Raw genomic sequence first — 15,643 nt, 5'->3', positions numbered from 1 at the left:
GGACAGCAGGGAGTCTGGCAAGCTGGCTGGCACTGTGGTTAACCAGTGCTACCCCTGCAAGCCAGCAGCACACCCAGCTGCCTGGTCCCTGCCCAGCCCTCCCTGGGGCTGAGTGATAGCACAGCAGGCAGGCCCAGCACTGTCTAGCCAAGCCTGGTGGCAGCTGTCCCAGCACCAGTCATGCTTGCACTGGTGTCACTGTTCCAGCACCAGTACTGACTCAGCTGGTACTACCCAGCACCAGTTGTCCTGGCCTTTTACTGCCCAAGCACCAGCTTGGCCCAGTGCAAGCTGGCCTGGCCCCAGTGGAGGGAAAGCATCAGCAGCATGGATCAGGAAAAGTTGTTCCTGGTTCCTGGCCTTGCTCACTGAGTGTCTGCTTGGGAGTGTGAGCAAAATGCTGCTTCTTCAGCTGCAGAAGCAGCACCCCCACCTTGGCCATGTGCGATCAGATACCAGCCAGCTCCTTCCTTTGGCACACTCCATTCCTCCTTGCTGGAGTGCCACAGCCCCTTGAAAAACTTCCCTCTTTTCCTCTCAAACACACAATGCTGCAGCAGTTGCTTATTTGAGCACAGCAAGAGGACAGAGCTGGGCTGAACAGGATAGGTGTAGCCTCAGTGACCAGCTGCTGGCCATGGACCAGAGCTGTCAGTGCATGACCCCAGCCTGGCTGAGAATGTTGGGTTTCCTGACACTTGGGCCATCTCAGTGCTGTGCTCAGCCAGACAGTGCTGTCCTGCCTTCACAGCAACCATGCAAGTCTGGATCCCCTTCCCAAAATCCAGCAGAAATAAAGCACACATCCATGTCAAACATAATATATTTATAGCAAAAATAGGCTTTTTCTGTAGCTTCCATACACAAGGTTTTCTCCCCGTATATTTACGCAGTAAACAGGTCGACTGAAGCAGCGTGCACTGGCTGACTCGACAGCTGCCCTTGCTTCAGGCTCCCACTTACAACGGGTGGCTTCATTCCCCTTGGTGGCTGCTCTCTGGAGCCTGCACTGGTGCCCTTGCACCTCTCCAGCCAGGGGTTGTGGCACAGGCAGGGAGCAGCCCAGGGAGATGGGAGGAATGGTGGTGTAGCCCCCCAGGCAGAGGGCAAGGCTGGTGGACAGGCTGCCTCTGTTCAAATGGGGCAGTCCCAGGAGTGTCCCCAACCCACATTCAAGGAGAAGCTTCTTGTAGCTTACCTGTGCTGACCACAGGCTCCTCCACCATGCTGTTAAGCAAGTGACTGGGCACAGGACCTCAGCCCTCTCATGGTGGTAAGAAGATACAAAACACATTAACTCAAACAAATTAACAAGCCTCCCTTGTTTCTCCTGCCTCTCTGCTGATGGGAAGCAGAGGAGGGGCTTAGGACTGCCAAAGGCCCCAGCAGAAACCTCCAGTGCCTGAACACTGTCAAAGAACCTTCTCATCCCGCTGTCAGAGAAAGCAAAGCACGAGGATGCTCTGCCAGCAAGAGCTTCACAGTTTGGAGTTTGCTGGGTCATCTCTTGTCCATCCCAGAAGGGTTTGGCACATAAACCTAAAGGACATAACACACAGGCAGCAAGTGCATCCCCTTGCTGAGCTGGGGAAGGGCCCTTGCTAGGAGCCAGCACTCTTGCTGCCTAACCCTGCAACTCAGAACATTGCAACACACCCACATGCTGCCCCCACTGTTCCCAAGTGAGAGACACCACCCCGCTGAGGACAGGTGCCCAAGTGTGGCTTTGCAAGCAGAGCAGCCACTGCAGCACAGGGAAGGAAGCCAGTGGTCCCCTCTGCCCTCCCTGTGCCACCAAGGCTCCCACAGCACCCAGGCAAGGAGCATCCCTCTAATCTGGCCCCAGTCCCCTCCCACTCCCCTCTCCCCCATGTTTTTGGCAGTCCTCCTTGGACATGTTCAAGTCTCCAGCATCTCAGCAGCACGGACTTGCCTCACAGTTTGGTAATTGCACGTAACAGGGCCACTCAGTGACCCCCACAAGGCGGGGGGGAACCAACAAAAAGGAACAACAGAGTCAAGTGAACTAAATCAAGGAATCCCTCGCCGTCGGTCCCAGCGTGAGGGTCCCACACGAGTCCAGGGACAGAGGAGGCTGCCGGGCCCTGCGGCAGCTCCAGCATTTAGGAGATCATGTACTGGGTGATGGCCTGCAAGGCGTACAGCAGCTCTGCCTGCATCCGGGCTTCCAGGATCAGCAGGTTCACGTGCACCTGCAGCAACACAGAGAGGCTCAGGCAGCTGAAAGTGTGCTGTGCTCAGCAGTGCAAGCAGCTGCCCACCTGAGCAATGAGTCTTTTGTCATCAAAATGCCACCAATTTTTCCAGCTCAGGCAGGTTCCCTTTTCCCCTCCTCCCAGTCCTGTAGGCTGGAGCTGCTTCCCAGAGCTGTGTGCCAGGGAGTCCCCTGCATACTTGGCACCAGCATTCCAGGCTGGCAGCAGCACAGCCCCCGACACCCACAGCAGCTGCTCCTGTGAGTTACAGCTTGAAAGAGGGCTCGCCAGGAAGCACTCAGCACTGGGGTAATGACCTTGGAGATGTCTGGGCTGCTGGTGCCCCTGGCCTCATTACAGTGGGCAGCCCCATGCCACACTAAGCCCAACTCCTTACAAACAGCCAGTTTCTATTATGCCCCCCGCCTCAGACTGGTTTGGTGGCTCAAAAACCTCCCATACACCTCACAAAGCACCCCAGCTTGCAGCCCCTGCCCACTCCCAGCCCCAAGCAGTCAGAGCCAGGGGCCAGCTATCCCACCTTTTCACTGTGCTTGAACTGCTTCCAGAACCTGTCAAACATCTCTGAGTTTGTCTTCTCTGGGTAGCAGGTTACAGTTTTAATGTAAACTTTGAGTATTCGCTCCAGGAGCTGATTCACTTCTGCATAGTCATAATCATCGTACCTGTGGGGAACACAGGGGGAGTCACAGCCAGCACCTTGCCTGTGGCCTGCCTGGGCCATGGCACAGCCACAGGTCAGGGAGCCACATGCCAACATCCACCAGGCACCAAAACCCTGCCCCAAAGCCCCCTGCCCTGGCCAGAGCAGTTCAGTATCTGTTCCCTGCCTGTCTCAACATGCAGGCAGGGGATTCACCTCTGTCCCTTCTCCTCCATGCTCATGTGGATGACAGACTGAGTGCCCTACCCTCCCCTCCCGCCTGAGTCAGCTCAGTTTTCTCCCCTGGACCATGAGGTTGGTTTCCCTACCTAATGCCAAACATGCAGTGGATGTAGTTCCAGATTCCCCGCTTGAAAACAGAGGGTTCACAGCCCTGCCGCTTGGCCATGGCACTGCTCTGCAGACCATCCACCATCCGAAACTTCTCATCCAGGAGATGCCCAATGTCAGAGTACAGCCGGTTGACCAGTGAGAAGCCATGGTCTTCCCAGGAATAATCCTGTTGAGCACAGCAAGAGGATTTTGCAATTGCAAAAAGGAGCTTGGAGCATGTTCCCAGGAAGAAGGCCTGGAGACCTTGGGAAGCAGAAGAATTCAGTGAATATGCTCTGGAGGTAGCTCTGCCCAAACCACATACATCCCTTATCAAGCACCTTTTGAATGATTTTTACCCTTGCCTCCAGGAGGGCCATGTGAAAAAATCATCAGCTCTTGGGGACAGAAGTCACCTCCCAACCCAACCCTGGGGCAGGGCCAGTCTGCATGGGCAACTCTGCCACTATTTATGGGAGGGGAGCCCAAGGTGCTGCCCACCCAGAGAGCAGGAGTCTTACCTGGACTCTGAATACCTGCGTCTGATCCTCATCACGCCGGGCAAAGTCTTGGTATCCAAAGTCAGGGTCCTGCATGTAGCACGCAAGGTTGGTGGCACCGGTGACTTCCCCATCAGTATCTGAAAGAGGGGAGAGCCCTGCAGCTGGGTCAGAGCAGTGCTCAGCTGCCCTGTCCCCAGCCACATCAACCAGTCCTTGCTCTGCCCCACATGCATCCCTTGAGCCCCTCTGAACCACACATCATGGAAAATGTAAGGCATAGAGGAGCAACAAACACACAGGGATGCCACATGAACTCCCACCTTACACACCCACCCTGCTCCCTGCCCCTCACCTTCCTCTCGGTCCTGCTGCAGCAGCCTCATCTCATCCCTGCCCTCAGTCTCCACATGGATCCGCTGCATGCGTTCCCGGAGGGAATCCAGCTCCATGCAGGAGTCCAGGGACTGCACAGACACAGGCCTGGGGGTGAGGGCAGCACTTCCAGGGGTATCCCCCCATCCCCTGCACAGCCACCCTCTGCTCCCATCCCCTGCACAGCCACCCTGGGGCTCACCCGCTTGCGGTTGATGCGCAGCAGCTCCTGGCCGTAGCTGTTGCTGGCAGTGGCCTCACAGAAGCACTGGTTCCCGAGTGACAGTGGCTTCAGCACGCCCCGGCCCCCCAGCCCCTCGTCCTGCTCGCAGCCACAGCCGAAGACAAAGCTGGCAAGTGCATGGCAGTGTGCCAGGAGGACGACGGCGTGCACCAGCTCTGCCAGTGACCAGCTCCACTCGCTGATCTTCAGCAGCTTCTGCAGAACATGGACACACCAGCAATGTGACACATGGGCAGGGTGCTGGCAGCCCCTGGGGACGCTGCTGTTCCCACTGCCATCCTGGTCCCTGGCTGAGAACCCTTCCCAGTACCTCAATGTGCTCCTTGGTGATGAGCCACGGCCGGTGTGCCAGGATCTTGTTGATCTCGTTGAGGTTGCGGAGTTTGGGGGGGATGAATTCGAGGCCGCGCAGCCACTGGGGGTCCCCCCCTGCCCGCAGGAACTGCAGCACGTGCAGGTTCACCAGGTACCGGCACTGGTGCCGGGCTGCTGCCTGCAAGAGCAGCACATCAGCATCACTGCCCCAGCAGGACAGGCCCCCACACCCACCTCTCACTCAGCCTCCAGGACATTGTGATTTTGGCCCCTGATGAGAAGCCCACGGCACAGGCTGTGTCTGCTGGAGGTTACGGAGAGCCCCACAGGGCTGAGCAGAGCCCAGAGCCCCCATCCCCTCTGGCAGGTCCCAGCAGGGCTCACCATGATGGCAATGTAGTGCCGGCAGTCGAAGGGCAGGGGCCCGTCCATGTGCATCAGGTAGTGCTGTGTCTTGAGGAAGCTGTCCAGGTACTGGGGGTGGTATCCCATCTGCTGGGTCACCGCCTCCAGCCTCCCTCGGCTTGCCAGCACCTTCACAAAGAGGAACTGGGGGCACTCAGGGTCACTGCTGGACATCTTCACTACCTGCAGGAAACATGCTCTGCTTAGCTCTTCCCAGAGCAGCCCCTGCTGCAGCAGCACACCCCAGCTAAGCACAGGCTCTGCAAGAGGCAGAGATCCCTCTCCCAGCTTGGTGCTGCCAGAGGGACACTCACACAGAGCACTGCTCATTGACACAGGAGGACAGGTAGCAAGACACCCAGATTGGCCTCTGTCTGGGAGAAGGCTCTGCATGGTGAGCAGAACCAAAGGGCAAACCAGGAATGATCCTTGTAGTGGTGCAAGGCCGGATCAGGAGAAACACAACACAAAATACATTCCAGAATGGGCAGCCCATCTGCCAGCATGGAGCCCTCCTATCCAGTACCAAGATGTGAGAGAGCTGTGGAAACAGCAGAGGGGCTCTCAGGCTCCTGCCCCGGCAAGCCAAGAGGCAAACCATGGCCTGGTACCTTCTATGTGATTAGGAGCACCCAGAAGAGCTCCCCACATGTTGCCCAAGCAGACAGCATGGGAGGGCATCCTGCAGCACAGAGGACAGCTCTGTGCCCACCAGAGAAAACACAGATGGGCAGCTTGGCAAGACACAGACACCCCCAGCAATGCCTGCACCAGCCTGGCACCAGGGTCCAGCACAGCTCCAGCCCCTCCTGAGAGAGTGGTGGGAACAGAGGGCAGGGATGTTGGAAAGATGCCCAGGCAGCTGCCATGCTCCAAGGACCGTGTTGCCACAATTCCCACCTGACAGCACCTGCAGCCTGCCCACCCCTAGTTACAAGTACAGCAGGTGCTACTCTTGTCACACAGGAAGGCACAGTGGGAGCCCAGCAGCACCCCTGGATGCAAAGGATGCATCTCTGCTCCCAGGCTTGAACTGAAATCTCTCCTGGGAAACTCTGGCCCTGCTGACACCACTGTCTTGTTCCTTTCACCTGGCTCTCCAGTGCAGTCACCCAAAGGCTGGCTGGTGACTGGAGCATGGCAACAATGGAGAAAACCAGGAGCACTTCTGCAAACCACCAAAGCTCCAGGGTGCATGGCAGAGCAGCCAGGGGTGAGGGGCAGACAGCAGGGGTGAGCTGTGTGGCTGCACAGAACAGTTGCACCCACACAGGCAGTGCAGGAAGCAGCTCAGGCTATTTTCCACCATCCTGCACTTCTGGTGAAAACACCATCGCTCAAGTAACAAGAGGTTTACTTGACATTTAGAGTGTCCTCTTCACTTCCTCTGGTAAAAGGGGTCCACAAAATCCCAAAACTCCTATTAAAATGGAAAGATGAAAAGCACCAGCTTCTCTGATCGACAGAAGATGAAAGCCAGAAGTGACCTGCAGAAGCCCCCTACAAAATCCCTCTGCCTGGGGAAATGAGATGCTGTGAGGACACCCAAGGGGCTACAGCCCTGGTATTGTCCGGGAGGGCTGAGGTGGAGGAGCCAAGGGCCCTTCCACTCCCCAATACTGGGAAAGGTGGTCTCAGGAAGGAGCTGTGCAACCATGGCTCAGCCTTTGGTGCTGCCAGCTCTCCTCACTCCGCTTGCCCAGGTGATGATGGAGCAAGCAACCAGGCAGATGTGTCTTAGAAGGAGATGATGAAGGAAGGGGGGGATGAAGGTGCAGAACAGCCACCTCCTCGGCTCTCAGCCCCTGGCCAGGCTAAACTGCCCACTCCCAAAGGCACCAGCTCAGCCCAGGGTGTCTCCTACCAGCACCGCCTGCCCTCAGTTCTGCCTCCCCAACCTCTCGCTTGGCCCTAGTGGCACCTTCCTCATCCTCCTCGGCCACAGCCCTCCTCCTCCTCCTCCCGGAGTGCATCCACTCGCACTCCCGGGCTGTGGGAGCATCGCCTTCCTCCCAGGGGAACCTCCGTGTGTCCGGGCCCCCCGAACTCTTAGCAGGCACCTCAGATGCGTACCCGCCGTACCCACCACCGACCTCGTCCCCTCCCCGCCCGGCGGACCCCGGGGGAACGGTGCCCGAGGCTCCCGGCCGGCAGCCGTGAGCACATAAAGCAGGCAGGAGGTTGAGGAGCCCGGACAGCGCCGGGATGTGCGGGAGAGGGGCCGGTAGACCCCGCCGTGCTCCCCGCCCGGCCGGGGCTCATCCTTTCGCCCGGTGAGACCGTGGCTCCGCCGGTACCGGTGGCTCCTCCGGTAACGTTCTCTGGATACGGTGCCGCGGCAGCACCTCTGGCCCAGCCCTTGTGCCTGGGTATTCGAGAGGACAGGGGAAGTCCGAGTGCCTGCAGCAGGGACCCCTCCGGCGGTGCCGGCGGCCGGTACCCGGGGCCGGTACCCGGGGCCCCATTGTGCGGGCGGCGGCGGCGGCAGCGCCCCCGGTGAGCGGCGCGGGCAGTGCAGGCGGAGAGAGAAAAACAAGTTTGATTGGCAGTGATGGAGCCACGGCGCCTCCCGCATCCCGCACAAAGGGGACGGGGACGCCACCGCCGCACCGGGACCGGCATCAGCACCAGCACCGGCACCGGGAGTAGGACCAGGACCAAGACCGAGCCGCCAGTCGCGGCATCCCGAGAGCACAGCCTCGCCCGTCCCGCGCACGGCCAGCGGGCATGCCCCGGCCTGCTGGTGCCCTAGCCGTGCCGGCCCGGTGGCGGCGACCAGGGCTGAGCCCGGTGCTCCTGTACGGGCTCCGGTGGTGGCGGCGGGGCGGGTCCTACCTGCCCCGGCAGCCGCTGGCATCGGCTTCCTCGGGGGTGCTCCACGCTCTGGGGACACACGATCATGGTGAGCCCGTGCCGTGCCGTGCCGAGCGCAGTCCCGGTGCCCGCTGCCAGGTGCCCGCTGCCCGGTGCCGGTGCCCCCGCCCGGTGCGGCCGCCGGCAGCGCAGAGCCGGCACCGCGGCAGGCAGGGGGGCGGGCCCGCCTGCGCCAATCGCCGCCGCCAGGGGGCGGCCGCCGCCGCACCACGTGGGCAGGGCTGGAAAGTTACCGGGGCCGGGCGCAGGCCCCGCCCACAGCGGGGTGGGCGGGGCTCGGGGTGTCCCCGCCGCTGGGGGGCGCTGCCGCCTCGCCGGGGCACCACGGGACGGGCGGGGAACCAGGCCGGGACTCCATCCCGGGCCCGGCCGTGACAGAGCCCGGCTGTGCCAGGGCCCGGCTGTCCAAGGGTCTGGCTGTGCCAGGGTCCGGCTGTCTGGGGGCTCAGGTGTGCCAGGATCTGGCTGTGCCAGGGTCTGGCTGCATCACGGCCTGGCTGTGTCAGGGCCCAGCTGCACCAGGGTCCAGCTGTCCGAGGGCCCAGCTATGCCCGGGTCCAGCTGTCTGAGGGTCCGGCTGTCCGCAGGCCTGGCTGTACTGGGGCCCTGCTGTGTCAGGGCCTGGCTGTCTGATGGTCAGGCTGTGTCAGGGTCCGGCTGTGTCAGGGCCCAGCTGTGCCATGGTCCAGCTGTGCTAAGGTCTGGCTGTACCAGGGTCCGGCTGTGCCATGGTCCAGCTGTGCTAAGGTCTGGCTGTACCAGGGCCTGGCTGTGCCAGGGCCCAGCTGTGCCATGGTCTGGCTGTGCCAGGGCCTGGCTGTCCAAGGGCCCAGCTAAGGGTCCCACTCTTCTCTCAAGCAAGCAGTGATAGGATGGGAGTGTGTGCTCTTACGTGCCTCTGCCAGGGAAGGCTGAGGTTGGACATCAGGAGGAATTTCTTCCCAGAAAGAGTGATCAGACATTGGATTAGACTGCTCAGGTAGGTGGGGGAGTCTCTGTGTCTGGAGGTGGCACTTAGTGCCATGGTATGGTTGACATGGTAGAGTTCATACAGAGGTTGGACTCAATGATCTCCAGCGTCTTCTCCAACATAATTGATTCTGGGATTCTGTAAGAGCAGCTGCAGGGGACTGCAGTCAGTGTTGGCCAGAAAGGTCTGCTCATCTGCAGGGACAGCGGCAGTGGCTGAGGGCTGCAGGTGGCCCCAGAAGTGGTTGGAGAGCCCAAAGCAGAGCCCATTGCCCAGTGAGGTCACAGCACATCCCCGAGTGTGCAGGGAGCCCTGTGAGGCAGCCAGGAGGGGACCCATCCATGTGCTCGATGTTGGCTGATGAACACGCTGCCACTGTGAGAGCCTGGGACAGCAGGACTGGCCCCTGCCTCACTGTGTGTGAGAGGTCAGAGGTGCTCAGAGCTGGGGCTCCAGTGGTGCTTTCCCCAGACCCTGCAGGACGAGCCTGGGCAATCCCCTGGTGGGCAGAGCTTTAGTGTCACCAGAACTGGGGACACAGGGGAAGGAGCAGCGAGGCCTGGGGAACTGCCAGGATGACACAGGGGCTGGCCGGCTGAGCCAGCACAGGCAGGACACAGGAACAACCACAAAACCACGGATGAAAGGCAAAGAGGAATTTTATTTTCATTACCTCACCAACTGCAGGACCCCCCCAGGCAGCACCCAGGCACATAAGCAGGGATGCAGGCACTGTGGATCTTGGGCCACCCTAGAGGATCACTGAACCTGCTGTTTTTGACTGTTTATCAAGGATTTGTGCAGTTGTGGTTTACCACTGTGATCTGATCTTTCCCACAGCAGGCCAGGAATCTCAAGCATGTTAAATAAGGTGCCACTAAGTCTATCACAGGCCTGTGTTATCTAAACACAAGTTCTACTTACTGAATACACAAAGCTAAACAACATGAGTATGGTATATGTGTTTTCCCTACATCAGCTGCAAGGCAGTTGAGCATGTTTACAATATTTCTTGTCTATCTTTCCTTATTTTTCCACACTTGCCCCCCCTGGGACTCCTCATCCTGTGTGTCCCCATCACTTGGCTAGTGGCCCCTGCCTGCTTAGCTGCAGCTGCCCTCACCAGGACACATCCCTGGGTGTGCTTGTGGGCACCTGGGAGCAGGGAGGGCACTTGGCAGGAAGCAAGACTGGGGGTCCAGGGCATTTGGCAGAGAAATGGCAGGAGCAGGGAGCAGGCCTGAGGAGCAGTAAGGTTTGGCAGCAAAGCTGTGGAGAATGGGGCACACAGGGGTGCAGGAGCATGTCACAGCCTCCCATAGCTGTTCTGGTAGGGGCTGTGCTCGCTGGGGGCTGCTGGGGGCCCAGGCATTGGAGGTGGTGCATGGTTGCTGCTGTCCCAGAGGGGCTCGTGGCTGTCCTTGGGTGGCAGCTCAGTCACATAGCAGATGTTCTCGCTGTAGTTGGGCTTGAAGCTCTCCACAACATCTTTAGGGACTCCAGTCCATTCCTCCAGGGAGCAGAGCAGGGTGAGAGAGCTGCCACCCAGCCCAGCCCCAACCCCACACAGCCAGGGTGAGCCCAGGGCAGGGCTGCCTGTGCCACCTTACCTGGAAATTGCCGTTGTGGGTGATGAACAGCTCATCAAAATTCTTGCTGGGGTTGGGAATTCGGGGCATCAGGATGACCCAAACCCTGTGCAGGAGAGGTGTGTTAGAGGGAGGAGCCCCAGTGCTGCTGCCCAGGCAGCTCCCCACGCTCACCTCTCCATGCGCACCAGCAGGATGACAAGCACCAGCAGCAGCAGGCAGGAGGCAATGGGGACCAGGATCGTGCGGATCCCAACCCAGTACAGATCCTCCACCGTGCCTGGAAGGAGAGGGGTGACACTGATCCCCAGACAGCAAGCACACCGCCATGGCAGCCAGGTGGGACTGCAGGGGGCCCTGCATGGGTGGCCATGGCATTGCTCATGGCAGGGCTCAGCTGGGAACAGAGCATGGAGAAGGGGCCTGTCCCCAAGCAATGCCATCCTGTCACCATAACTAGCTGGTGACCCTGTCCTGGCCCAGCCATTCCCTCCAGTGCTAAGAATCCCCTGGCAAAATTCAGCAGGTCCCACTGGTGGGGTATGTTTTGCTTCCAGAAGTACAAAGGATGCTGCTGCCAGCACCCCACATGCCCAGATGGGTCTTGTCCCTAGAGCTGCTGCCTCAGGCCATTCTCTACTTGCTTGGCCATCTCTCACCTGCTGAGCCCTGCCATGCTCCAGTCCATCCTATCCCACTGCAGCCCTCAGAACTTACCCTTGCTGGTGGAGTTGCTGCCCCAGGTGACAGGAACGCTCCACTCGCTCCAGAGCTGGGTTGTGCCACAGAAACTGTTGATCTTGCTGCGCACATAGAAGGTGTAGGACTTCTCATAGTCCACGCTGGGTAAGGAGAAGACACCTCCATTCACCGAGAGCTCCTGCAGAGACACGAGCCCTGAGCTGCTGGCTGGGACCACCTTGGAGGCTGGTGCTCAGCTCAGCCCAGGCACAGCCACAAGGGTGCCATGCCCAGGGCTCTCACCGTCCAGCTGGTGTCCTTGTTGCTCTTGTACTTGACAGTGTGCTTCAGACACCCGTTCCTGGGGTAGGGGGAGGCCCAGGTGAGCTGCAGCTGGTTGTTGCTCATGTTGCGGAGGGTCAGGTTGACAGGCGCCTCTGGTTTCACTGCGAGGGACAGGTGATGCCCAGTGAGGGCTGGCCCCATGGCCAGGGCCCTGCTGCCAGCTGGGAGCCCCCAGGGGAGCTCTGAGAACCCACAGGGGGGTGCCCCCACCACTCTGTACCCAGGTCCTGCAGCTGCATGTGCTTTCTGGAGATCTCCAGGGTCTTGCCTCCAACGCTGGCATTGATGAGAACATGGAAAGGCTGGAACTGGATGAGCTCGTTCTTCTTGAAGTAGCAGCCGACCCTGACACCCTGGTGCTGCAGGTACTGCTTGCACTCCACTGCCTTGTCAGACGTGTTCTTGTACCTGTGCCACACTGGGTTACCAGGACTCCCCAAGGCCTCACATGCCCCAGCCCTCACCAGGACCCCCTCCCCAGCACATCCCACCCTGCTTGCTCTGGAGACAGAGCGTGCCCCACCCTGGGCTTGGGGAGCAGGAGAGGCCTGATGGACCAGCAATGCTGGCAGCAGCCTCCCTGCACAGGGACCCACTGCTGGACACTCTGCTGTAGGACTGGCCATGGGGCAGGGGCACCTACCAGTAGAAGAGGGAGTAGTTGACTGTGGGCATCTCTTTGTTCCCCCACGTGCAGTTCATGTACTCCTCGTTGAAGAGGACACACTCCACTCCTGCAAGCAACAGACACTGCTGGGCATGACAGTGGTGGGTGGCTGTGCCAGGGCCCAGGGGTGCACCAGAGAGACATGGCACATGCCAGATCCCCACAGATCCCTATGAATGTCCCTCTGTGTGAACCAAACAAGCTCATCAGCCAGCACTGCAGGGGCAGGAGAAAGCCAGGGTCAAGCTTTCCTGGGTTGTAATGTAACACAATGGAGCAAACAGGCTGCTTCTACACCTGGAGATGGAGGGCACCTTCCCACCAGCCCAGGAGGTCCAGGGATACAGAGGGGCTTTTTCCACAGAAAGCTGTTGTTTTACTGACAGCCAGGCAAGGAGTGCATTTTTTCTCTGAAAACAGTGGCTGGGATGAGAGTGCCAGGTGGGGTGGAAAGAAACGCCTCTGTGTCCTGTCCCCTTCCTGTGCACAGCACTACTGACGGACCAGGAAGGAAAGGGCAGCTTGTGCAGATCCACTGACCATCCTGGCCAGCATCCACACATGGCACGGGCCAATAGGATCTGCCAGTAGAGTGATGGGGCAGGAGCAGTCCCAGGGGGCTGGTGGGGTCAGAAATGCTCCAGCACTGCAGTGGGCACAAGGACACCCCAACACGGCTCCCTGGTACAGCCTGACCCTCCTGGCAGCCCCACTGCAAGGGGCCATACAGGTGCTGCAGGTCCTGGGACACATCAGGGGTCGCAGGGTCCCTGGTGTGTGCCACAACAGCACGCCAGCCCACACAGCCCCACATCCTGTCCTCGCCCGCCATCACTGGGAGCTCCAGTCCCCAGCCCCAACCACAAAAGCGGCCCATGGCCTTCCCTTGTGCCCCTTTACCTGGCTGGCTGTCGGCAGCAGCAGCGTAGGGACCCAGCCCACAGAGGAGGAGGAGGAGGACAGGCACGAGGAAGGCGCCAGGAGCCGCCATGGGGGCTGCTGAGCGGGGACGCGTGCGAGCAGCCTCGGCCAGGGCTGCCGGCTTCCGCAGCACTCTGCTTCCTGCCCACGGCACCGCCTGCACCCGGCGCCCTGCGTGCCCCTAGGGCTGCCTTGTGGGGCACTGCTCACTCCAGAGGGGCCCCACGGCTCATCCCAGTGGGATCCCACAGCTCAACCCACTGCAACCCTGTAGCACATCCCAGTGGGACCCCATGGCTCATCCCAGTGGAACTCCATGGCTCATCCTGTTAAAAATACGTTAGAAACTGTTGTACAATAGTTGATAGATTGTTAAGCATGTACTGTTAGTTTGGTTATTATTGTAAAAGGGGTTAAAAGGGGAGTTATAAGGTGTACCATAACACACCTTAGGAAAGTGCACCACCCCCAAGTGAAATGAACCGGCCTGGACAGAGCTGTAAAGGCCAATCGAGTGCCTTAAACCTTCGTGCAAATGAAGGATCCAAAAAGAAACCAATCCAAAGGGACAAAAAACAGGATAAAATGGGGCTTCTGACCCACTGAGTATGTGCCGTTTTCCACCTGGTACATCTCTACATCGCTGCTGAGGAGCCCCAGCGCTGGCGCTGCAGCATCCTCGGCGGGAACGCTCCTGCTCGGCCCAGGCCCCCTTGCTTTAGGCCTTTCTTTTATTATAATAAATGCTGAAATCACTTTAGCCCCGGGAGCCTGCTCTCGCTTTTAACAATCGCACTGGGACCCCACAGCGCATTCCACTGGCTCATCCCACCGGGACAGTGTCACCCTCCCTGCTCAGTTCCCACGCCTCACACCTCCTGGACCCCTATTTCATCCTGCCGTGTTCCCGTGGCTCACGCTGTAGGGCTCACCGCCCCTGGGCTGCCCCAGGAGCATGGCTGGGATGGGGAGCCCAGTGCCCAGCCCGCCCGGATCCCTGGCAGCATCACGGGGAGGCACCGAGGCAGTCGGAGGGGTTGGCTGCAGGAGGGAGTCACAGCGGGGCTTGGTATGAGTGACAGTACGGCCGGTGTCCGCGGGGGCTGCCGGTGGTGCGGTGATGGCCGCACCGGGGGTGTTGGTGGCCGGGGCCTAGGGGTGCCCCGGTACGGGGGCAGGGAGTAGTGTCACGTGATCCTCTCCGGACAAGGCACTGGCGCGGCGCCTCCACCGGGGGGCGCGCGCGCGCCGCTCGGGCTGCCCCGTCCCTCTTCGACACTTTCCGTCTTCGCTCGGAGCGGGCTCGGGCCACCCCATCACTGCTCGGGACTCTCCTGCGGCGCTCAGCGCTTTTTTTGTCCTCGCTCGTCCCCGCTTCGGGGACGCTCGGCTCTCTCCGTTCACTCTCGGATCTCTCCGGCTGAGCTCGGTACTCTTCGTCTGTCCTCGGTCCAGTCACAGCAGTACTCGGGTCTCTCCGTCAATTTTCGTCATTCTTCGGCAACACTCGGGCCTCTTCGCCGACGCTCGGGATTTTCCGTGCTCCTTCGGCCCGGCTTCGGCGGCGCCCACCTGCCCCGGCGCAGCGCGCAGCGCGCAGGCGCGGGCGGCCCCGGCGGCCCTTGTTGTGGCCCGGCCGCCCCCGCCCGGCCGGCCCGCCATGGCGGCCTTCGGCGTCCTCAGCTACGAGCACCGCCCGCTCAAGCGCCCGCGCCTCGGCCCGCCTGACGTGTACCCGCAGGACCCCAAGCAGAAGGAGGTGCGGGGGCCGGGCGGCCGTGTTGGGGGGACCCGGGGTGCAGGACCGCTGTGCCGGGGCCGGACCTGAGGGAGCGCCGGGTTAGCGGCGCGGGGCCGGGAGCTGGGCGAGGGGGCGCCGTCCCACCGGGACCCCGGGGTGGGAGGCGCCGGCCGGGCCGGGGGAGCCCCGGTGCCGTGTCCCGGCGCTGCCCAGGGCGGTGCCTGGTAGCGAGGGCTGGCGGAGGTCGGGGGAGCAGCCGGGCCTCGCCTGGTTCAGCCCCCGTCGTGGGGACGGAGGCTGCGGCGGTGGGCGCGGAGGGGCTGGGCCGGGCCCTGCTGACCGTCCTTCCCCCGCAGGATGAGCTGACTGCGCTGAATGTCAAGCAAGGCTTCAATAACCAACCGGCGGTCTCTGGGGACGAGCACGGCAGTGCCAAAAATGTCAATTTCAACCCGGCGAAGGTGAGAGACGTCCCGACGGTCGAGGGCGGGTTTGGCAGGGCAGGCGGCTGGATCCTGCACAGTCCTGGGTCTCGTTCCTTCCGTGTGTCGAGAACTAGGAGATCTTCCCCTTTTGTGTGGGTGTTTTTAAGACTTGACCCTCCGTTTCTGTAGAATCCAAGTTCTGCATTCTTTTAGAAGTGTGTCCCACCTCTGAGAGAGCAGGTTCTTGTCTGGCTCAGTCCATCTTAGGGGCAGGTCTGTGTCTGCAGTATTGGTTAAGCCAGCATCTAGGACTCCTTAAATTCTGCTGTTAAAGCACAAAGCTGTGATAGTAGGAGAGAAAAACTCCTTATTGGCTTG

At 60.5% G+C, this 15,643-nt stretch overlaps 3 protein-coding genes across 6 annotated transcripts in view; 1 reads left to right on the top strand and 2 right to left on the bottom strand.

Annotated features, from left to right (window-relative positions):
* Nucleotides 1–805: 805 nt before the first annotated feature.
* LOC102069512 (sestrin-3) lies at nucleotides 806–8,130 on the bottom strand. Of its 2 annotated transcripts, none has more exons than XM_014265292.3 (9): nucleotides 7,888–8,130; nucleotides 5,032–5,235; nucleotides 4,643–4,825; nucleotides 4,291–4,527; nucleotides 4,069–4,180; nucleotides 3,735–3,871; nucleotides 3,210–3,400; nucleotides 2,758–2,902; nucleotides 806–2,213 (listed from the first exon to the last, which is right to left on the bottom strand). In XM_014265292.3, the coding sequence occupies exons 1-9, from the start codon at nucleotides 7,951–7,953 to the stop codon at nucleotides 2,124–2,126; spliced, it is 1,365 nt and encodes a 454-aa protein (XP_014120767.2). In that variant the 5' UTR covers nucleotides 7,954–8,130; the 3' UTR covers nucleotides 806–2,123. The 2 variants fall into 2 exon arrangements, with proteins under 2 accessions (XP_014120767.2, XP_005484576.1); XM_005484519.4 differs by having other exon boundaries at nucleotides 3,735–3,853.
* Nucleotides 8,131–9,532: 1,402 nt separating this feature from the next.
* On the bottom strand, nucleotides 9,533–13,407 carry IL2RG (interleukin 2 receptor subunit gamma). Its single transcript, XM_014265312.3, has 8 exons — nucleotides 13,079–13,407; nucleotides 12,155–12,245; nucleotides 11,732–11,919; nucleotides 11,470–11,612; nucleotides 11,203–11,365; nucleotides 10,660–10,765; nucleotides 10,507–10,591; nucleotides 9,533–10,406 (listed from the first exon to the last, which is right to left on the bottom strand). Exons 1-8 carry the CDS (start codon nucleotides 13,167–13,169, stop codon nucleotides 10,203–10,205), a joined length of 1,071 nt encoding a protein of 356 aa, XP_014120787.1. The 5' UTR covers nucleotides 13,170–13,407; the 3' UTR covers nucleotides 9,533–10,202.
* A 1,262-nt stretch (nucleotides 13,408–14,669) lies between these two features.
* Nucleotides 14,670–15,643, top strand: part of MED12 (mediator complex subunit 12) — a 34,846-nt gene continuing 33,872 nt past the window's right edge. For 2 of the 3 annotated variants that reach the window (XM_074551637.1, XM_074551636.1), the window contains exons 1-2: nucleotides 14,670–14,858; nucleotides 15,197–15,301. In XM_074551637.1, the coding sequence (XP_074407738.1) occupies nucleotides 14,760–14,858; nucleotides 15,197–15,301 (204 nt within the window). In that variant the 5' untranslated portion in view covers nucleotides 14,670–14,759. The remainder of the gene's footprint in view (nucleotides 14,859–15,196; nucleotides 15,302–15,643) is intronic. The other variant, XM_074551635.1, reaches the window with a different exon arrangement.

Source organism: Zonotrichia albicollis, chromosome 14, assembly GCF_047830755.1.
Source record: "Zonotrichia albicollis isolate bZonAlb1 chromosome 14, bZonAlb1.hap1, whole genome shotgun sequence".
NCBI classification, from domain to species: Eukaryota; Metazoa; Chordata; class Aves; order Passeriformes; family Passerellidae; genus Zonotrichia; species Zonotrichia albicollis.
This window is presented reverse-complemented; position numbering and strand designations above follow the sequence as displayed.

Excerpts from the sequence above, each read along its gene's own strand:
- IL2RG (XM_014265312.3), bottom strand. The coding sequence starts at position 13,169 with ATGGCGGCTCCTGGCGCCTTCCTCGTGCCTGTCCTCCTCCTCCTCCTC. Across the intron at positions 11,920-12,154 it reads AACTACTCCCTCTTCTACTG|GTACAAGAACACGTCTGACA; the intron begins GTAGGTGCCCCT and ends AGTGTGGCACAG. Across the intron at positions 11,613-11,731 it reads CATGCAGCTGCAGGACCTGG|TGAAACCAGAGGCGCCTGTC; the intron begins GTACAGAGTGGT and ends TGTCCCTCGCAG.
- LOC102069512 (XM_014265292.3), bottom strand. The coding sequence starts at position 7,953 with ATGATCGTGTGTCCCCAGAGCGTGGAGCACCCCCGAGGAAGCCGATGC. Across the intron at positions 4,826-5,031 it reads GGCACTACATTGCCATCATG|GCAGCAGCCCGGCACCAGTG; the intron begins GTGAGCCCTGCT and ends CTGCTCTTGCAG. Across the intron at positions 3,401-3,734 it reads CGCAGGTATTCAGAGTCCAG|GATTATTCCTGGGAAGACCA; the intron begins GTAAGACTCCTG and ends TGTGCTCAACAG.